Source organism: Bufo gargarizans, chromosome 4 (genome assembly GCF_014858855.1).
Source record: "Bufo gargarizans isolate SCDJY-AF-19 chromosome 4, ASM1485885v1, whole genome shotgun sequence".
Taxonomy (NCBI): domain Eukaryota; kingdom Metazoa; phylum Chordata; class Amphibia; order Anura; family Bufonidae; genus Bufo; species Bufo gargarizans.
In genome coordinates, this window is record NC_058083.1 from 180,452,008 (window position 1) to 180,475,653 (window position 23,646).

At 41.6% G+C, this 23,646-nt stretch overlaps 1 protein-coding gene across 1 annotated transcript in view; it reads left to right on the forward strand.

Annotated features, from left to right (window-relative positions):
• Positions 1-3,517: 3,517 nt before the first annotated feature.
• SLC2A2 (solute carrier family 2 member 2) overlaps positions 3,518-23,646 on the forward strand; it is a 59,770-nt gene continuing 39,641 nt past the window's right edge. The window contains exons 1-3 of the mRNA XM_044291762.1: positions 3,518-3,580; positions 15,114-15,209; positions 20,613-20,797. Coding sequence (XP_044147697.1) covers positions 3,554-3,580; positions 15,114-15,209; positions 20,613-20,797 — 308 coding nt within the window. The 5' untranslated portion in view covers positions 3,518-3,553. The remainder of the gene's footprint in view (positions 3,581-15,113; positions 15,210-20,612; positions 20,798-23,646) is intronic.

Consider the following 23,646-nt stretch of genomic DNA (forward strand, 5'->3'; position numbering starts at 1 on the left):
GGACAGCCAGCTGTGTCTTTCCCCGCCTGGGGAGCACAATTGGAGACAGCATCCCATAATTGACGGGCCAAGATAGTGTGGGCTTTATTTCCTTTTTCGCAATATCACTGCTTGGAGTAAAGCAGCATGGGTTCCACAGTATGCATGGAGGCATCTTTTAGTTTAGCGCGGGCCTCCACAAGCTCCCGGAGAAGGGAAAGACTCGGCCTATGTCTTAGTTGGGTTTGTAGCACAGTAATTTGTGCCGTAAGTTCTGGGGTTTTTCAAGTCGCGAGGCCAGTGCAATACATTGGCCCCGAACTACCGCCTTTTCTCTAAACTTTTTAATGCACATGTCCAACTGTTCAATGTTTCAGTACTTTTTGCACAACTTGCTGTTCTCTAACAAGGAGCTTAATGGCAAAATTCACAACAGGTGTTTGATCCATGAATTGCCCAATAATTTTCCTGGTTCAATTAGAATTGCTATTTAAAAAGGCCTCCTCATCATGCTGTTCACATTTTTACATCATGAGACCAAGACGACACCTAACAATTGATCAACAGTACCTCGCCATTGCAGGGCTTCAAGCAGGATGTTCTCAGACAGAAAAGGCCACTGAGCTCAGAGTGTTACAGAGTGTCATCAGCAGGTTGCAACGGAGATACAGAGCGACTTAAAAAGTCACAAAAGGCATAGAAGTGGACGTCCTTTGGCCACATACCACACTGATGACCGCTTCATTGTGAACAATGCCCTGCAGAACCAGATGATGAATGCCACAGTGAACTGAGGGCTGCCCCTTAAAGAAGATTGTGATGCCATGCCTCAGCAGACAATAAGTCGACTTGTCAATAGCATGAGACGTCGTTGTCAAGCTTTAATTGATGCTCAAGGCAACACGACAAGTTATTGAGACACTGACATTTTTGTGGGGGTATACCGACCACTGCTGTTGGCTCTTGTTTCAATAAATTGTTTGAGATGAGTAAATCATTATTGTATGCTTCTAGTTAAATTACTTAAATGCCCTACTTTCATGATATAATATCGCGTGATCATTTTTCCATAAATTTCACCCGAAAGCCAAATATCCCTAACTTTTTGTAAATAGTGTATATCAGAAGAGTAAATTAAATCCTTGACTTTTGTTACTTAACCTCTGGCATGAAAACTCCCTATTGCGTCTGAACTCTCTATAAGATGTCACATATTTGGTTGTTTTGTTCTTTTCTAAGTGATCATTATACATTCTTTACCTTGTAGGACAAAACAGGTTGAGCAGCTTCCCTGAAAAAAAACATGGAACCGATGTAAATTAATGGTATCTTCCTTTTACATGTATTATCTGTAAACATACAGAATATTGCTCTGTGAAATGAAATGTGGAGTAAACAGAAGCCGACAATGTCAATTTTGAGGTTACAAGTCCCTGTCCAAAAAACAAAGTCAATAGGCATACTGGTGGAAAAAGCAAGCTGTGGCTGTTTAAAGGGACTGTGGTTTCTACATAGTATCAAAGTCTATCTTCTCATAGACTATTCCAAACTAGCCTGACATTCTGAGCCATTCATGCACCAATCCGAGTGGAGGGCAGCAAGGAGCAATTTTCTTATTTCCAGTCTTTCAGAATGAGGCCTGTGAATATCATTCAAATGTGGCCATCGATTGGCCACATTTGCACCGGCCTATTACACAGACCAAAGGGAATGTGAGAGGAACATTTGCTTCCATAGTCAATAGTTCCTCATTCAGTTCTAATGATTATCGGCAGGTTGTCCCTGATTACACAGAAAGATGTGCTGCCAACGATCATGGATCTCTCACATTGAAGAAAGGTGCCTATCGGCCAACTAATGGGCCCTTGCTCTTTCACCAACTCCTCTATTATACAGGCCAGCTATCGGGAATGTGGGTTCCTATGAACCCATGTTTAAGGTAACTGGGACAAAAAATTTTCAGCCTAATAGGGGCTTTATTCCCACTGAGAGAAATGGAGCAGAAAATGTAAGTGGGAACCCAGCATCAAGAACTTTGTACATCAAAGCATATCTCATGGCAGTGTAAGATAAACCATCTGAAGGTGTGCTATAAAAAGTCTTCATTTGTGTGTTAAAAACCCGATGTCCTTTCATCTTTCACATCATTATGTTCCACCCAGAAGGATACATACACTACCTACTTCCATCCTCTCTTGCTGGTAACATTATCTTTTTATTATCAATCATTATCAATAATCTAATTTCACCAGATCCTTTTGTCCTCCCTGGAGATAAGCCGTCGTCAGAAGAGTCTGGTAGCAGCTTTCTCCCCTATCCCAACTGACTACACATACACGTTCGTCCAAGCCAAATGTGTATGGAGGAGTTGGGAGATATAGCTGTCAACTGCAGTCCACAAGATTGCAGTGTATTGCTTTGGACTTCAGCGGTACCTATATAGTAAAATCAGTAGTGCACCTTCTTTCCCCCAACTTTTGTGTTGGGGAGAGTCAATATCAATGTCGGACTGGGGTCATTATGGCCCACCTACTAAAATACTGCCGGCTGACAATGTGGCAGCAGCAGTAAGATGATACAGGATGATTATGGGGCCCCTACATTGACTCTGAGAGGGCAAGTCCCTGGGGAAGAGGACACAGGCTAGCCTGACTCTGTACTTAGAAGTCATCTTAGCCACCTGGGTAATTCACCTGTTCACCTCTGGGTCAGTCCGAGCCTAGTCAGTATGCCGCCATACACATTCTATTGTGAGCTGATTCTGCCGATATCGTTTGGTGGTGATCGATCACTTTGTGAGATAAATACAGCCTGTTAAACCAGTACATTTTAATCAATGGAATTTACTGTAAATGGGTGGCCTCTAGATTCCCATTAAAGAGACTATCCAGCTCAAAAGCTGTACTGCAGTTGTGAGATTGTCACTACTGGGTATAATCTTTACGCTTAGATAGCATTGTCTTGGGCTAAGGCTCCATTCACACGTCCGTGGTGTGTTGCGGACCCCCAAAATGCGGATCCGCAACACACCCGCCCGGCACCCCTATAGAAATGCCTATTCTTGTCCGCAGCTGCGGACAAGAATAGGACATGTTCTATCTTTTGCGGAGCTGCTGACCCGAAGATCGGGGCCGCGCTCCGCTAATGCAGATGCGGACTGCACACTGTGTACTGTCCGCATCCATTCCGTCCCCATACAAAATGAATGGATCCGCACCCATTCCGCAAAATTGCGGAAATGATGCGGACCTATTTGCAGACGTGTGAATAGACCCTAATTGTCACAATAATACTTATTGACATTACATAGACATTGCAATAAATGCCTGGGATTGTGCTCTCATAGGAAATGCTATCTGTGTACATTTTTTGCAAAATGCAGACTCTGGATTCTTAAAGCCAGAGCGAATCCTCATTAAGGAAAGTCAGATGGCCCTTTGCCCCTATTTTCACAACTGGTTGTTTTTTTTTAGCTTGTTAGCAGCTCCCCTCCCCTAAGACTTCCCTCCATGATACCTTTATAACAGGTCAGTGACAACACTCAGTCCCCTGGAGCTCACAGGACAAGGCGACAATGGACAGGAAAATGCAAGAGCAGAAGGTATTGTACTCCATACGTACATAGTACTGTTAAAGCGAAAGCTACAAGAGTGTGTGTGCAACAGTAATATATATGTGTGTGTATTAGTAATGTATATATGTGTGTGTGTGTGTATGTGTAATAGTATTGTGTACGTGTGTGTGCTATAGTAATGTATTTATAATATGTAAGTGTGTAGTAGTAATGTACTGGTATATATATATGTACAATTGTATGTCTATATACAGTATCTGTGTGTGGTAGTAGTGTGTGTGTATGTATATATAATATATACATATATATATATATATATATATATATATATATATATATTACACATTAATGGCAAATACATCTATATTTTAATGTCTATACTTATAAAAACTCTGAAACCAAATTGCATTTAGATCCTAAGCAACACCTGTAACTGAGGTGCTTCTATAGTCCACTCTCTCTAAGTACATACATAGCTAATATTGTAGAAGCATATAAGCACAGGAGCAGAAGCTACAACCATGGCCCCTTTTATCAGTGTAAATGCTTAGTGCAGGCCCATTATTGGAGGTGCATAATTCATAGTTTGATAGACCTTTATTTATATTAACTATTGTGTCAAGTACTGTAATATCCACCACCCGTATCAGGAATAATAGCACACCACAAAGTAAAAGTATCTAATATAATATATGTTTTACTATCACCACCATCATCATCTACCCTCAACAGAATAAGAGTTTATTTTTTATTTTTATAACAAATCCCTCTGTTTGGTTGACATAAAAAAAATCTGCCCCCTTGTGCGGCTCTGTGTTATTATGGGCACATTTTGCAACTATTTCTTTGCAGGGATAACCCATGCACCTATGAACAATGCAGTCATTCTGTAGGCAAGCAATAAGGCCCCCCACCACCCAGATGTCCCTGTATCTCTGCTGCAGACATTTAATTATATTAGCTGTGTAATGGTAATAAGCTCTAAAGTTAGGCAAATCCGAAAATGAAGGTTTCTCGTCATGCTGAGTGCTAGACGTTTGCATTTTCCCACTGACTTGTAGCACTATGTTTACACATGCATATCTATACGAGTGCTGTATATTTGCAATGTAAATCCCTCCAGACTCCAGTGAGTCGACTGAGCAATGTTTTTTTTCATCTTAACTTTATAAGTGCTGCTATCAGTAAGTGACGAAATTCACCAAGCTAATGATTATCGGCCCAGGAAGAGTATGAGATATTTAATTGACTTGCATATTACTACTCTATAGGCACACGTTTAACAGGAGGGAGGCACCTGTATCACACTGACCCCTGCTCTGAACAGCTGCCAGGCCTCTGGCGCACATTTCCCTGGATAAGCACTATTTCTAATGACACAAGCAGGTTTATGACCCAGCAGACTTCCACACACAGCTGCACTCTCCGGGTTATACTATGTATTGGCTCACTCATGAACTGTGTATACCTGTGCTAGTAGCTTTCATTCCGAAAACTCAACCTATCATAATATAGAAGGCATATAAACACCTATCATCCCCGAAAAGAAGAACCCGCCACACATCACTTATAAAAACATGAAAAAAATCTTTATTAATTCATAATTATTTTAAAATCACATACAGCGGAACAAATCAAACTTACTAAGGGCTCATGCACACAAAAGTATTTTTTTTCAGTGTCCGTTCCGTTATTTTTTGCGGATAGGAGGTGGACCCGTTCGTTTCAACGGGTCTGCAATAAATGCCTATGTCTATTCCGTAGTCCCCCTAAAAAAAATAATTGTAGAACATGTCCTATTCTTGTCCATTTTGCGGACAATGATAGGCATTGTTACAACAGACTAGCAAAAAAAACGGATGCAATACAGATGTCTCACGGACGTCATCTGTATTTCTTGCAGATCCCATGTTTTGCGTACTGCAGTATACATACGGTCGTGTGCATGAGCCCTAACAGTGATTGTATGACCCAGTCAGCCTCCAGGCATCTCACTGCTATAACCTCAGAGGTCTATATATATATAGTAGAAAGCAAAAATAGCCATTCCCAAACAGAGATGGCTAGTTTGCCGTGTTCACCTGCGAACACATGCGAGCTGCCATCTTAACTCACAAGTACATTCAGTTTTTTGCGTTCTGTATACGGTCTGTATACGAAACCATTCATTTCAATGGGTCTGCCCAAAAAAACCGGAATGTACTCCGTATGCATTCCGTTTCCGTATTTATGTTCCGTTCAAAGATAAAACATGTCCTATTACCTGTGCATAGCCGGACTTGTGAGTTAAAAAGGCAGCTCGCATGTGTTCACTGACAAACACGGCGAACTGGCCATCACTGTTCCCAAAGGCACCCATGTTCAACCCCATATAATAGCCATATAATAATGAGCTAATCCAAATGGGCAATCTAACATGCACATATAGTGATTAAAAATCATTAAACATGGGCCTAAGGTGCCAGAAGGAGCAACAATACTGATTGGGAAGGTAGCAGCCATACCCAGATGGGCGTTTTGTCTGACTTCTTCCTGGGGGCAACTAAAGGCAAAACGCATTTTGGGATATGGCTGCTACCTCCCCAGTCTGTATTGTTGCCCCTTCTGGCACCTTAGGCCCATGTTTAATGAATTTCAATCATTATATGTGCATGGTAGATTGCCCATTTGGGTTAGCTCACGCATCATTTCTGCGTTCAGAAACGTTCTACATTCTGTGTTTTTCCCGCAGCCCTGGTTCCATAGAAGTGAATGGGGCTTTCGTGAAAATCGGAATGCATCCAGATGCAATGCTTTTTTCACTGATGGGTGTTAGGAGACATAGATTGTTCATCTTCAGTTTTTTTTCACGCACGTGAAAAACGCATCGACAAACTGATTTGCACCCGTGCAGAAAAACGGAAACACTGAACGCAATCGCAGACAAAACTGACTGAACTTACCTGCAAAACCAGCAGTTTTTTCTGTATCGCTCGTGTGAAAGAGGCCCAAGAAAAGCAACATGGACCTGTAGTTTCTGCTGGTTTCCATTATTTTGGAGAGTATGAGGATTTTTTTATATCTAGAGAACTGACGTGTCAAATTTGAAGAAGTAGCAAATCCTGCTTTCAATGATAATGTCCGCTTTACAGAAAGTGATGAGAATGATATTAATACGAGTATAAGACCAGTTTTGATCATTCTTGTAGTTCGGATATCACCCCAACAGCTCTTGCTTGCTTAGTAGAATAAGGATGGAGTTTGTGAGCACATATCATCAAATTCTGGCTTCAAATAGGTGAAAATAGAGCTTTGTGACTGTGGACTGAAAGGATTGGTCAAAGTAGTGACAACTACTGTGGGTGTCATTTTAAAGTGTCAAGAGGAGTTGTCATTTATAAAATAAGTGATAAGGAAGGGGTCTTTACTTGTACAGGCAACATGGTCAGTTACTTTGCCTTTAAATATGGCGTAATTTCAATTCATTCAATGCACTGGCAATGATCAGGAATAAACAGCTTGTTCCCGATTGTGTATCTGCAGAAGAGTTGAGCTGATATGGTGCAATCATCCCGTCTGCATGAGGGCAAACAATAGTGACTGCGATTGATCATCCCCAGACAGGGTCATTCTTTTTTGGCAGCTCAATTATGTTTATAAAGCACGAACTGCTGTCCACAAAGAATTATTTTGTGTGCCAAATAAAAGATGGGATTACGTGATGGACAAGTGTTTGATAGTTGATTGATCGGCAGCACCTTTACATTGGACCGCATATTCATATAGACAACAATCTGCTGCCCTCAAACAATGATGTTTGAGGGCAGCAGATTGAGTGTTCGCTTTTTTGTTGGGTGATCATCAGCATCTATATACACTCACCTAAAGAATTATTAGGAACACCATACTAATACGGTGTTGGACCCCCTTTTGCCTTCAGAACTGCCTTAATTCTACGTGGCATTGATTTAACATGGTGCTGATAGCATTCTTAAGAAATGTTGGCCCATATTGATAGGATAGCATCTTGCAGTTGATGGAGATTTGAGGGATGTACATCCAGGGCACGAAGCTCCCGTTCCACCACATCCCAAAGATGCTCTATTGGGTTGAGATCTGGTGACTGTGGGGGCCATTTTAGTACAGTGAACTCATTGTCATGTTCAAGAAACCAATTTGAAATTATTAGAGCTTTGTGACATGGTGCATTATCCTGCTGGAAGTAGCCATCAGAGGATGGGTATATAGTGGTCATGAAGGGATGGACATGGTCAGAAAAAATGCTCAGGTAGCCCGTGGCATTTAAACGATGGCCAATTGGCACTAAGGGGCCTAATGTGTGCCCAGAAAACATCTCCCACACCGTTATACCACCACCACCAGCCTGCACAGTGGTAACAAGGCATGATGGATACATGTTCTCATTCTGTTTACGCCGAATTCGGACTCTACTAATTGAATGTCTCAACAGAAATCGAGACTCATCAGACCAGGCAACATTTTTCCAGTATTCAACAGTCCAATTTTGGTGAGCTTGTGCAAATTGTAGCCTCTTTTTGCTATTTTTTGTGGAGATGAGTGGTACCCGTGGGGTCTTCTGCTGTTGTAGCCCATCCGCCCCAAGGTTGTGCGTGTTGTGGCTTCACAAATGCTTTGCTGCATACCTCGGTTGTAACGAGTGGTTATTTCAGTCAACGTTGCTCTTCTATCAGCTTGAATCAGTCGGCCCATTCTCCTCTGACCTCTAGCATCAACAAGGCATTTTCGCCCACAGAACTGCCGCATACTGGATGTTTTTCCCTTTTCACACCATTCTTTGTAAACCCTAGAAATGGTTGTGCGTGAAAATCCCAGTAACTGAGCAGATTGTGAAATACTCAGACCGGCCCGTCTGGCACCAACAAACATGCCATGCTCAAAATAGCTTAAATCACCTTTCTTTCCCATTCTGACATTCAGTTTGGAGTTCAGGAGATTGTCTTGACCAGGACCACAACCCTACATGCATTGAAGCAACTGCCATGTGATTGGTTGACTAGATAATCGCATTAATGAGAAATAGAACAGGTGTTCCTAATAATTCTTTAGGTGAGTGTATAGGGCAATTATCGGGAACGAGCATATGAATACCCATTCCCAATAATTACCCTGTTCCAAAGGGCGTTTACTGTACATCTCTAAAGTAAAGGTAATCTCCTGATATGGTGCTGTCTTTCTTTTATCCTACTGGATTACAATACAGGATGGAACTCAGGTGGGGACTCTGGAAGATACAGTTGCAAGAAAAAGTAATTCAACTTTTAGAATTAATAGGACTTCTTCCTTGAATAGTATTAAAATAGGGTCTGATTGTTATCTAATGCACAGTTATAGACAAACACAATCTAACTAAACTAATAACACACAAACAGTTGTACTGCTCATGGTTTTTATTAAGCACATAAACATTCACAATGCAGGGAGAAAAAGTGCACCTTGAATTTAAAAACATTTACACAACATTGAGGGGGAATTTTGCACCATTCTTCCCTGCATATGTGTTTCAGTTCCTGATGAGCCTCAATTTTTTTTGGACAGAAACGGCTTCCTTTTGGTGTCTTTATTTATAAAGACACTATTCTTGCTTAGTGTTTTTCTAATAGTGAACACATGAATATATATTTTGGCAGTTTTTACAGACTTCTGAATGTCTTTTACTGATACTCTAGAGCAGGGATCAGCAACCTTCGGCACTCCAGCTGTTGTGAAACTACAATTCCCAGCATGCTCCATTCATTTCTATTTGAGTTCTTAGAAGAGCAGAGCAAGTATGCGTGTTGGGAGTTGTAGTTTCTCAACAGCTGGAGTGTCGGAGGTTGCCTACCCCTGCTCTAGAGTCCTTGCAAACCTCTTTCATGATTGAGAAATAAATGGGGTGATCCTTACAGGATGACCACACCTAGGGAGAGTAGCAACAGTCCAGAATTTTCTCCATTGGTAGATAATTTGTCTAACCATGCATTGATGTACATCCAACATTTAGCAATTCTTTTTTAGTGTTTTCGGGCCTCATGCATCTCTTTAACATGTCTTCTGAAAGTTGTTTGGATCATTGCATAGTTCAACCATTATACAATCTTATGCCAAATAGCTGTTGGTAAGGTAATTAAATGGGAGATTCCTACTTTCCATTCACTTCAATGGGTCCGCAAAAAAAACTGAAGTTACTCTGTGTGCATTCTGTTTCCGTATGTCTGTTCTGCACTAAAAGAGAACATGTCCTATTATTGTCCACATTACGGACAAGGGTAGTACTGTTCTATGAAGGGCCAGCAGTTCTGTTCTGCAAAATGCAGACCACAAAATACATACAGTCGTGTGCATGACCCCTTAGATTGTATTTCTCTATGATTGTGACTCAGATAATAATCAGACCACATTTATTATTAATCAAGGCAGAAATACAGGTGATTTCAAAGGGTTCACTTACTTTCTCTTGCAACTTTAAGTATAGCAATGTGTTTAGAAACGTACTCAACTTTTTGTGCATAAGCCCTAAATACACTGACGATCAAAAGGGTAACAATGTTTTGAACTTTTGACTTTAAGGCTCCATATCTCACCATCTACTACAGCTTCGAATGTGAGACTACCATTATTTTATAGACAATCATCTTGGCTATCTCATACATAAATCGGACTTGCAACTATTCAGCATATGATTAGTTATGCAGATTCTTGTCATGCAACTGCATTGTTACTGTTTTGTTCCTGGTGATGGAACAATCTTTTTCTACTTGTATACTACAAATTACAGACTGTTCTCACATTCCCTAATAGCTCAGTGTGTTATTAGGTTGATTCCCAAGCGAAAGGTCACTGGTTCAAATCCCGGGACAGCCATGAAGAAGATTTTCAGAGAAAAGAGAAACGGCATCATCCAGCTCATCGATAGCGGTATCTCGGCCAAGGAAATTGCCAAACTGCACCATGTGAGTGCCATGAAAGTTGGATGAATACGAAATTAAGTCTGTCTATCCATTACAAAGCCAAGAGGTGGATGTCCAGGCAAAATATCAGAGTCAAGTCGGCTCATCACAAGGTCTATCAGTTTTGGTGCGACAAACACAGCACTGAAGGTGGTTCATATTAATATTTATTATTAAAGCGCCATTCATTCCATGGCTTTGTACATATGATAAGGGGTGCACATACATAATACAATACAAATACAACAAGCATGAACAAGACGAGTTACAGACTGGTACAGAAGAAGAGAGGGCTTACAATCTACTTCATATAGTGAGGTCACAGACGTCCATGCAAGCACCGTGTGGCTTGCATTATACAAGTCTGGAACAGTGGCCGAAAAAAGGTGAATAATCCTCAACTTTAATATCATCATCAAAAGTGGTGACTCGAGTTTGCAAAAAAGTAATTACAGTGGACAGTAGAAGATTGGAAACTGGTGATTTAGAGCCATGAGACGAAAGTCAATAGACTGGGCTCTGATGGGTACAAATGGGTCTGGAAGAAACAAGGGAGAAGGGGGCTAACGGATTGAGAAATTGAAGGAACTGTCAAATTCAGTGGAGGAAGCTTGATGACATGGGGTTGTTTCACAGCCATAGGCTTTGGATACTTGTCTAGGATCGATAGTGGTCTCTATGCTAAGCTATATGTGAGTATCCTACAAGACAAGTTACTTCATACACTCAAGTACTAAGGGTATGAAAAAGACGACATAGTGTTCCAGCAGGACAACAACCCAAAACAAACGTTAAGATTGGCGAAGAAATGGTTCAATGACAATGAAGTAGAGGTGTTGGATTGTCCCCCACAGTCCCCAGATTTCAACCAAATCAAACACTTGTGGATAGAGTTGAAGAAAAAGCTGTATTCATACCCAAGTGACTTGATCAGTATGCACCAACATTGGGAACGTGTATAAGAGACCTGGGAACAGATTTCAGTTGCGACATGCTTGTATCTGATCAAGAGCATGCCTAGAAGGATTCAGGCAGTGTTGAAAGCCAAAGGTGGATTTACAAAATAATACAAATTTTAATTTAGAACTTTAGGAGCAAAACAGTAACAATGCAGTTGCATGACAAGAATCTGCATAACTAATCATATGCTAAATAGTTGCAAGTCCAATTTATGTATGAGATAGCCAAGATGATTGTCTATAAAATGATGGTAGTCTCACATTGAAAGCTGTAGTGGATGGTGAAATATGGAGCCTGAAAGTCAAAGATTCAAAACATTGTTACCCTTTTGACCATCAATGTATGGACAGAGATATGGAATAAAGACAATGGGGGTTATTTATTATTCTGAAATACGCCTATATTAGGTGTATTTTAGGTGCAGATTGTGGTGCACCAGTTAGTTGTGCCTCAATTTCGCATCTTTTTCCCGCTCGCGCCAGGTTTTAAAAACATGGGCAAGGTGTGGGCGGGGAAAGGGACGGGCCGGCAGGCCCATCTTAGTCATCATTTTCTATGTCTGTTTTGGGCGTAGAAATGGTCTAAATGTAAGGCAGCTAGGAAGCTGGCTTACATTTAGACTGGCGCAGGGATTATTAAGACTGGAGTCTAAAACGCTGGTCTTAATAAATGACCACCAATATGTTCTAACAATACATATGTCAATGTTGACAAAACAAAAATTATAATGAAATTAGGTAAATGATTGCTACCAGGTTTGCTGTAACTGGGAGAAAGTTGTGGGGCTCAGGAAATGCTATAGTAGTGCTTCTTGGTATAACTGGGGTAATATTACAGGTACATCTAAATCTAGCTATGTGCCAGCTTACCTTTTCATTCCTAGAAGATCAGGGTCTAGTCTGCTGCAGATTTAGCAGAGGTTCCCTGCACACATGCTTTCGAGCCGTGTGTCTGAGGTATATGTTGGGATGATTTTGTGGTGTATACCTCCGCAGAGAGGCTATGATGTATGCCACTGTTTAAAAAGAAAGAATATCCCATGGCACTTAAAAGTTTTGAGGAGGGTCCAATGGGACTGCTTCTTACTGCTGAGGATGGTCCAATGGGACTGAAATATCCGATACTAATCAAGTGACTGTACTAACACGTCATATTGTATTTTCATTGTTTACACTTGGATGAACTTTCTGTGAATAAAATACTTTTAATACTTGCTTGGATCTCGTGTATGTGGCAGCTAAAATGTATATTGCCATACATGCATGGCATGGTGCATGCTTTATTTTGGGTTATGCAACAAGGTTGAGGCAGGGTCACATTAATATTAGGTGGCATCTCCCATTCCTGCGATACAGGCTGCCACTCTGGTCATAGGAATCATATATATGCTGGATGTCCTCCTGTGGTATGTCACTCCAATCTCTTTCATCTTGGACCCGTAGCTCATCCAAGGTGGTTGTTGGCTGCTGTGCATGGGAGATCTGTCACCCCAGCTTGGGCAGAGTGTGGACACGTGTTATCATGTTGAAACACCATATCTCAAAAAAGGCAGTAGGACTAGTTCCATGATGTTCTGGACATACTGAAGGCTGGTAAATGTTCCCCGTACAAGTACCAGATAGGAACGATCATGGTGCCCCACACCATGACACCTGGTATCGGTCCTTTTTCTCTGCAGTATTCATGATGGCGGTAGGTGCTCTCCAGCACGTCTGTGAACTATGATGTAGCCATCAATGGCGAACAGTAGTGTCAGTGATGACAGCAGGTTCTGCCTTGGTACTAATGATGGCTGCAACACAGTGATTCTATCCTTAAACTCAATATTTTGCGACTGATGAGCCACTAAAATTTTGCTTTTCAAATATTTTGCAATTGTTAACTTTTAATCATTTTTAATTATCATGAGGATCTCAATAATAGAGAAAAACACTTTATGGGGACAAAACTGAACAGAACAGAATGCTCCAAAATGCATTCCGTTCCGTTTGGTTGCGTTCCCATACCGGAGAGCAAACAGCAGCAAGCTGTGGTTTTCTTTCCATCATGGGATGCGGAGCAAAAGTCATTGGTGCCGGATCCGTTTTCTCTGACGCAATAGAAAACGGAGCTGTCCTCCATTGACTTATAATGGTGTTCATGACAGATCCATCATTGCTATTTTAAAGATAATACAACCGGATCCCTTCATTACGGATGCAGACGGTTGTATTATCAGTAACGGAAGCATTTTTGCTTCCAGCAAAAACACTAGTGCGAAAGTAGCCTAACGCTGGGTTCACACCTGAGCGTTTTACAGCGCGTTCCTACGTGCTGTAAAACGCACAACAGGCAAGAACCAATGATTCCCTATGGGAATGGTTCTCACCTGGGCGTTTTACAGCGCGTACGATCGCGCTGTAAAACGCCCGACGCTCAAACAAGTGCTTGAGCTTTTTTTTGGGCGTTTGTCGCGCGTTCCCGCACATAGAAATTCGGGAACGCGCGACAATGTGTGAACGCCAGTCTCTGTATGCGCGATTGTAAACGCCCGTACAATCGCACATACAGAGCGCTCGTTTCAGAACGCTCAGGTCTGAACCCAGCGTAAGGGTCCATTCACACGTCCGTTGTTTGTTTCCTGATCTGTTCCGTTTTTTGCTGAACAGATCTGGACCAGATCTGGACCCATTCATTTTCAATGGGTCCTGAAAAAAAACGGACAGCACAATGTCAGAATTTTTTTCAGGACCCATTGAAAATGAATGGGTCCAGATCTGGTCCAGATCTGTTCAGCAAAAAACGGAACAGATCAGGAAAGAAACAACGGACGTGTGAATGGACCCTTAGTTTGATTGTTCATGATCAGGTGTTTGGCCTCAGTAAGATCTTTGTTTGCATTGCACAGTTCTGGTACAAGGTACAAGGGTTGGATCAAAACAAAGGACATACAATGGACATCTTTGTCTCTGGACAGTAGATCGTTCTGTGTAAACAGAGTTACGCCATTCAAAAACAATGAATCTATATTGGGACGAGCAATCACAGTAGCGATCGATCATCTTCATACAATGGAGATAATGGTTACATGTAAATGTAGCTCTCATCTTCTCTAACAAGCAAGCAATTATTGGGAATAAATGTTTCATTTGCGATAATTGACCTGTGCAATGGGGGCCTTTTAAGGGGTTGTGTCACTTCAGAAAATGGCATTTATTATGCAGAGAAAGTCAATACAAGCCACTTACTAATGTATTGTTATTATCTATATTGCTTCCTTTCCTGGCTTGATTCATTTTTCCATTGCATTATACACTGCTTGTTTCCATGGTTACAACCACCCTGTAATCCATCAGCGGTGGCTGTGCTTGCACACTATAGGAAAAAATACTGACCTCTCTGGTGGTCAGGACCACGGGAGTGCACATAGGCTGATGCACGGCCACTGCGGATGGATTGCAGGGTGGTCATAACCATGGAAACGTAGTGTATGAATCCAGCCAGAAAATGAAGCAATATGGATAATAACAATACATTAGTAAGTGCTTTGTATTGTAACTTTCTCTACCTGATAAATGTTATTTGCTGAAGTAACAAAACCCCTTTAAGGAAATTAGCAATTGATTAAACAATGTGTAACCAATGCTGCTATGTCTGTTCTTTATCACTTCTAGAACCTGACGGGAACCCTAATTTTTGCTGTGTTCACGGCTGTGCTGGGATCTCTACAATATGGATATGGTATTGGAGTTATCAATGCACCACAAAAGGTAAGGCATAATAGTCTTATTCTAAGGCCTCATTCACACCACCGTAGTTTCCGTCCGCATCCGATCTGCATTTTTTGTGGATTTGATGCAGACCCGTTCATTTCAACGGGGCCGCAAAAGATGCAACCAGTACACCTTATACTGTCCGCATCCCTATGTCCCCACAAATAAAAAAATATATATATAAAACTTGTCCTACTCTTGTACTTTTGCAGACAAGAATAGGCATTTGAAACATACTGTGGGACTCACGGAAGGGAAAATGCGGGATGCACACGGCCGGTATCTGTACTTTGCGGATCCACAATTTGTGGACAGCAAAACGGATAGGGTCGTGTGCATAATTCCTAATGGTAACTACAAGGTCAGTGTATGGCTTCTCCAAATACATAGTGGCCTATATAGTAATATTTTAGAACATTTTATATGACAGTGATGATGCCAATGGTAATCAGGTTACGGCTGTCATTATCTCTCCTCCAACAACAGTTGGAATCTGGTTGCTATAAGTAACATTCGAAAATAATTCTTTTTGCTTTTGCATATTTCAAATTTACTTTTAACTGAGAGTTCATAGAGTGATGATGTTAGGGCGGTCTCACATAGTGTGTTTTACAAAAAGGACACTGCAGTTACTGACCATGAGCCGGAAGTGGATTCAGCAGAAAAGATAAGTCTTTCCTTTATATTTTTCATTCTTTTGAATCCACTTCTGGCATTAGTTTAAAGAACTGCATAAACATTGCAGTAGTTTTTTTCCCATAAACTGCTGTGTGTTAAAGGGTTTCTGTCACCAGAAATAACTAAATTAAACTAGCTGACATTAGCAATGTGCTAATGTCAGCTGAACCTAACTAGCCTATTCCTAGTTTTATCTATGCCGTTCAGTATTCAGCGCAGGCGCAGTAAGGAAGTCGGTAGCCAGTGAGCGTCCTTCCTTCACTATGCCTGAGCTGAATACTGCACGGCGCAGGTGCGAGATTTACTATGCACTTAGGTCCGGCAGAAGGATTCGAACGCTGCCTGGACCTGTCAATCAAGACTTGGAGGGAGGTGACAGAGGTGGGAGAACGGAGCCTCTAGGAGCAGGAGCAACGTCCCCCCCCCCCCCCTGCTCCTAGAGGCTAATTTGCATTTTAGAAAAGTTACATTTAGGCCTCATGCACACGACCGTTGTGTGCATCCGTGGCTGTTGTGCCGTTTTCCGTTTTTGACTTTGGGTCTGTGGAAAAATCGGAAAATGCACCGTTTGGCAGCCGCATCCGTGATCCGTTTTTCCTGGGCGTGAAAAAAATATGACCTGTCCTATTTTTTTCACGGCCAACGGTTCACGGACCCATTCAAGTCAATGGGTCCGTGAAAAAACACGGATGCACACAAGATTCTCATCCGCGTCCGTGATCCGTGTCCATGATCCGTGTCCGCTTTTTCCTATCATTTCAATGGCAAACTTGACTTAGATTTTTTTTTCCATTTTTCATGTTCGTGGATCCTCCAAAAATCAAGGAAGACCCACGGACGAAAAAACGGTCACGGATCACGGACCTACGGACCACGTTTTTGCGGACCTTAAAAAAAAAACGGTCGTGTGCATGAGGCCTAATGGAGTAACGGGGCCATAGATAAAAGTAGGAATAGGCTAGTTAGCTTCAGCTGACAAGCTGACATTAGCACATCGCTTATGTCAGGTAGTTTAATAGGGTTAATTCTGGTGACAGAAACCCTTTAACCCTAAAAGAGATAAAGCTCTGCAAGTCAGCAAATATTTTACTGTCTTACTTACCAGTGTAGTATGCAATGTCAGTGCCAAAGTGCATCCATTATCATAATGACAACATTTTATGCAAGTTATCAGTCTAAACAGTAAATCTCAATGACTGGATCAATAATCTGTCCACATAGGTAGGGCATGCAGCGCACGTCTGCTTGGGCAATCTCTGCGCAACGTAGTGAAGCTTCCATGACGAGCTTATTCACAAGACCATGTTTCTCTGTCCGCAAAGAACAGATCTATTAAAAATGAATACCTTCTGTTACCATTCAATTTTTTCTCACCTCCATCAATAAAATGGCTATTCTGATCTGTAAAGACAGACTGAATAGAACTTGTGGTGAGATTCCTAGATCTGCTCCAGAATGCTCTGTACAGCAATTAGAAGTAAGGGGGCTACTGAGTACAGACCTGCCATTCTGAAGCCAACACAATAAGTTTCAAACATTGGCGCAGATTTACTGATCCTGTTGAAAATATAGACAGTGTTAACTAAAGAGCCACCAAATCTATCACAGTGGATCCGACTGGATGCTAACTATTTCTGCATGGTTAGGCACTTTTATCTGACTTTACATCCCTTTCAGCTAAGGCTACTTTCACACTTACGGCAGTGTGATCCGGCGGGCAGTTCCGTTGTCGGAACTGGCCGCCGGATCGCCGATCTGCCGCTGACTGAAAGCATTGCAAGGGCGGATCCGTCTCTCCGCTTGTCATGCGGACAGACGGATCCGTCTTGTACATTTTTTCACATTTTTACCGGTCTGCGCATGCGCAGGACGGATCCAGCATTCCGGTATTTTGAATGCCAGATCCGGTGCTAATACATTCCTATGGGAAAAAATGCCGGATCCGGCATTCAGGCAAGTCTTCAGTTTTTTTCGCCGGAGATAAAACCGTAGCATGCTGCGGTTTTCTCTTTTGCCTGATCAGTCAAAACGACTGAACTGAAGACATCCTGATGCAAACTGAACGGATTTCTCTCCATTCAGAATGCCTGGGGATAAAACTGATCAGTTCTTTTCCGGTATAGAGCCCCTAGACCGGAACTCAATGCCGGAAAAGAAAAACGCAAGTGTGAAAGTACCCTAACGCCACCCAACTCCTTGCTAAACCAGGTGCAGTGTTTTTTTTTGTTTTTTTTTCTCACATTTAATTCAAAAATCAAAACTAGATTTCTGCATACATTTTGACACATTTTGCAACAAGGTGTAGGTGCAATCACATTAATGTGTTCTCTATTCAGGTATCTGGAATTCGTGGTTACAGTAAAAGTGCAGTGTGAGCAGATCCCTATTACCTTGTAATGACCGGCAGAAAACATGTTTAGAATTGTTCAACATTTTTATGATTTTTTTTTTTTCTACAGAATGGATTGATCCAAGTCCCTTCCCCATTAGTCTAAAAGCCACCCGCTCAACTGCTACTGTAGCAATGGAGCTGTGAAACGTTTGCCAGTCGCTGGCTGGGCGGCATTTTCTTGCACTCTGGAATAAACATCTCCACATACAGTATAAGCAGCTTTTCTTCCACTAATACGCATAGTGACCTATTATTCTGATGGTAGTCACAGGGAACTGCTGATTTCGGAGCAACTGCATGTTATAAAGAAGTGTCAGACAGTGCACACAGTGCTTCTTCTAAGCATGTGCATCCACGTAGCAATGTAGCAAACTGTGCCCCCCCGTACCATCATATATCATATATACCTAGAGGTACATGCCCAGTCCCTGTGTATTGAAATCCATGTAGGTTAAAGGGGTTGTGCAAGAATGGGGGAGTTTTGGGCAACCTTCCATCCCTCCCATTTGGCCAGACTTGTAAAGGAATGATTACTTCCCGATGCTGGCTCCATGCTTCTTGTCCTACAGGCCTGCAATGATCCCTCCACTGGGCTACCTCGATGTCAGCATCCTGTTTGACAACGTTGCAGCCAATCATTGTCCGCAGCTGGGATTGGCTCCCCTTACATCATGACAAATGGTCACATGACGCAAAGGTATCCAGTCTTCATTGCAGCCATTCAATGCCAAGCCAGATGTTTACAGCAAGGGAGCCCAGCAGGCCTGGAGCAAGAGAACCACTTTTGGGTCAGTAGAGGTGTACATCTTGGAGTTTGGGCATGGGGACTTTCAGCGCTTAGTATGCACTTTACTGTGCAGACTGAAACCCCAGTGCCTGATGCTACCAATTCTTGAGCAGTTCTTTTGCAATCACTTGAAGGTTTTTAACCTCCTGCCACTTCAGGAATCTGATGGCAGCCAGTTATAGCTTGCTTTTTCTACCAAATCCAGGTAGTGCAGCCGGTGTTCCTTTACCTTTGAACTTGCAAACTATGCTCTCAACTATATCTCTAGAAACATTCAGCGCCTTTGCTATCTTTTTATATCCTTTTCCTTGTTTGTGCAAGGTAATGGTGTCTTCTCTTAAAGGGTTTCTCCCTTTTTGCTGTATCCATGGTAAGGTGGTCTCTTCTCTTAAAGGGTTTCTCCATTTTTGCTGTATCCATGGTAAGGTGGTCTCTTCTCCTAAAGGGTTTGTCCCTTTTTGCTGAATCCACGGTAAGGTGGTCTCTTCTCTTAAAGGGGTTGTCCTTCTTGCCATGGCAAGTTGGCACTAAGTGCCAGCCCAAGGAGGCTTTAGCTGAAAAGGGATGATTAGGTGATATAAAGTCAGATAAAAGTGTCTAGCCATGCAGAAAAAGTTTAGCATCCAGTCGGATCCACTGTGATAGATTTGGTGGACCCTGTCTATATTTTAGACAGAATAAGTAAATCTGCCCCAAAATTTTTGTGTGCTGGCTATAGAATGGCTGACAGCAGCCTGTACTCAGTAGCTCCCTTACTATTGGTTGCTGTAAAAAGCATTCTGGAGCAGATCTAGGAATCTCACCACAAGTTCTATTCTGTCCGTTTTTGCAGATCAGAATAGCCATTTTTATTCATGAGACTTAGAAAAAAATAGAATGCATACAGAAGGTATTTGGTTTCTTTGTGGACAGAGAAACATGGTCTTGTGAATAACCACGTCATGGAAGCTTCACGCCGTTTCTCAGAGATTGCTCAAACAGACGTGCGCTGCATGCCCTACCTTTATGGGGAAATTATCGGCAAAAGTGGGAGAACAAGTCCTATTCTGACTGTTTTTGCAGATCAGAAAAGCCTTTTTTGGATGAGATGCGTACAAAAGGTATTTGTTTTTAACGGATACATTTTTTTGTGAATAGAGAAACATGATCTTGTGAATAGGCTCATCATGGAAGCTTCACTCCATTGCACAGAGGTTGCTCAAGCATGACATGCCTATATGGACAGATTATTGGCCCACTCATTTATATTTACTGTTTGGACTGATAACTTGCGTTAAAGGTTGTCATTATGATAATGGATGGCGTCCATTGTTTAATGGTTTATTGCAAACAGCTGAAAGTTTGTCCGTTTGGCTAATAAACCTAATTTGCAGTGCACGTTTACTGTTGGTCATGCAGAAATCCTACATGCCTGAATCTTCTTTCCCCCAACATATTCTGGCAGTGCAGAGTTGAGACACCCCAATGATCAGCGGAAATCTGTATTGTAACTTGTGTGTTTATTAGATGGCTTTAATGTTATCTATTATATCCTGTCACCTAGATCATTGAAAACCACTATTCAAACGTTTTGGATCTGCCGACAGAAAAAATCATGGTTGGGAGTGTAAATGAGACTGTGGCACACCCAACAGTTACCATGTACTGGTCACTCTCTGTATCAGTTTTCTCTCTGGGTGGGTTGGTGTCTTCATTTTTTGTTGGATGGTTTGCAGACAAACTTGGAAGGTAAGTAGTATTCATTCCTTTGCAGTTTTATGTTCAGTATACAGGGAGTGCAGAATTATTAGGCAAGTTGTATTTTTGAGGATTAATTTTATTATTGAACAACAACCATGTTCTCAATGAACCCAAAAAACTCATTAATATCAAAGCTGAATATTTTTGGAAGTAGTTTTTAGTTTGTTTTTAGTTTTAGCTATTTTAGGGGGATATCTGTGTGTGCAGGTGGCTATTACTGTGCATAATTATTAGGCAACTTAACAAAAAACAAATATATACCCATTTCAATTATTTATTTTTACCAGTGAAACCAATATAACATCTCAACATTCACAAATATACATTTCTGACATTCAAAAACAAAACAAAAACAAATCAGTGACCAATATAGCCACCTTTCTTTGCAAGGACACTCAAAAGCCTGCCATCCATGGATTCTGTCAGTGTTTTGATCTGTTCACCATCAACATTGCGTGCAGCAGCAACCACAGCCTCCCAGACACTGTTCAGAGAGGTGTACTGTTTTCTCTCCTTGTAAATCTCACATTTGATGATGGACCACAGGTTCTCAATGGAGTTCAGATCAGGTGAACAAGGAGGCCATGTCATTAGTTTTTCTTCTTTTATACCCTTTCTTGCCAGCCACGCTGTGGAGTACTTGGACGCGTGTGATGGAGCATTGTCCTGCATGAAAATCATGTTTTTCTTGAAGGATGCAGACTTCTTCCTGTACCACTGCTTGAAGAAGGTGTCTTCCAGAAACTTGCAGTAGGACTGGGAGTTGAGCTTGACTCCATCCTCAACCCGAAAAGGCCCCACAAGCTCATCTTTGATGATACCAGCCCAAACCAGTACTCCACCTCCACCTTGCTGGTGTCTGAGTCAGACTGGAGCTCTCTGCTCTTTACCAATCCAGCCACGGGCCCATCCATCTGGCCCATCAAGACTCACTCTCATTTCATCAGTCCATAAAACCTTAGAAAAATCAGTCTTGAGATATTTCTTGGCCCAGTCTTGACGTTTCAGCTTGTGTGTCTTGTTCAGTGGTGGTCGTCTTTCAGCCTTTCTTACCTTGGCCATGTCTCTGAGTATAGCACACCTTGTGCTTTTGGGCACTCCAGTGATGTTGCAGCTCTGAAATATGGCCAAACTGGTGGCAAGTGGCATCTTGGCAGCTGCACGCTTGACTTTTCTCAGTTCATGGGCAGTTATTTTGCGCCTTGGTTTTTCCACACGCTTCTTGCGACCCTGTTGACTATTTTGAATGAAACGCTTGATTGTTCGATGATCACGCTTCAGAAGCTTTGCAATTTTGCTGCATCCCTCTGCAAGATATCTCACTATTTTTGACTTTTCTGAGCCTGTCAAGTCCTTATTTTGACCCATTTTGCCAAAGGAAAGGAAGTTGCCTAATAATTATGCACACCTGATATAGGGTGTTGATGTCATTAGACCACACCCCTTCTCATTACAGAGATGCACATCACCTAATATGCTTAATTAGTAGTAGGCTTTCGAGCCTATACAGCTTGGAGTAAGACAACATGCATAAAGAGGATGATGTGGTCAAAATACTCATTTGCCTAATAATTCTGCACTCCCTGTATAAGGAAGAACTGACTTTTCCATCGTTTTGTGTTGCACTGTACCACATTTTTTATTTTTTTGTAGATCCAAATTTTTATTTTCTGTAACAAAAGTAACAACATAAAAAGTACAACCATATTAGTCAATTTAATCCCTTGATCCACCCAACCCAACCCAACCCAACCTTCCTTATTTTGCAATGGGTCTCTAGAAAACTAGAAAAGAGGCCATAGGCCGGGGGAGTATTCAATAACATATGTATCTCAAACAGGAGAACAGAAAGAGGAGTAATATAGACCCCAAACTAGTCCCTAAGGTTTCCATACCAACCATATCTTCTTCCATTTTTGTTCACTATTTCATTGCATATATAAGATATTTTCGTATCTATTAACTTTATTCACTAAGTTTACCCACATCTTTAAATTTGGGGAATTACAAGAGAACCACATTCTTGTGATCAGCAATCGGGCCAGGAAAGTTATTCTGGTGAGGAGAGACTTTGGGCCAGATTTATTATGACTCTGACAGCTCACTCCACTTTAACATATGGCTAAAGTCAGTTTTAGCCAAGTCAGATTTATGATCGGCCCTTTAAGACGGTAATAAATGTGGTTTGACGGTAGCAGTTTATCCGTCAGTAAGCAGCTTTACAAAAGTCGCACGTTTTTATGAAAAAGTCGCATGTTCCATTGAAAAGTCTCATAAGATAAGCATGGTCCTCACTGGAGTGAAATTGCGACTTTTTGGCGACTTTTTAAATACTCCGAATAGTAAATCTGTCTAGAGATTCATTTACATAAGAAAACACACCCGCTTTCAGAAAACTGGCGAGCATAGTGCAGAGCAGAAAAAAGTCGCAAATTTGTGCGCAGTTTTAGCGTTTGGGACTTTTTGGGGGACTTTTCACTCCATTATTCTGACCTGAGCTAATGATAAATCTGGCCCATTATATTTTTGTCGCAGTTCACCAAAGACATATCATTCAATAACCAAAATTGTGGGGTCGACGGGAACGATACCCTCAGATTCTGCTTTATAAATTCAGAAACCGAGCTCCACTAATTACCTATCTCCAAACAGGACCAAAACATGTGTAAAACATCTGCATCCAGAGCACCACATCTTGGACAATTAGAAGTTTCCCTATATCCACATTTATTTAGCCATCTCGGGGTAATATACAATATTAAACTGAACTACAACGTGATTAAAGTTGTGCGATACTAACCTTAAACTTCTACATATCTTTTACCAGTTTTTCGTGT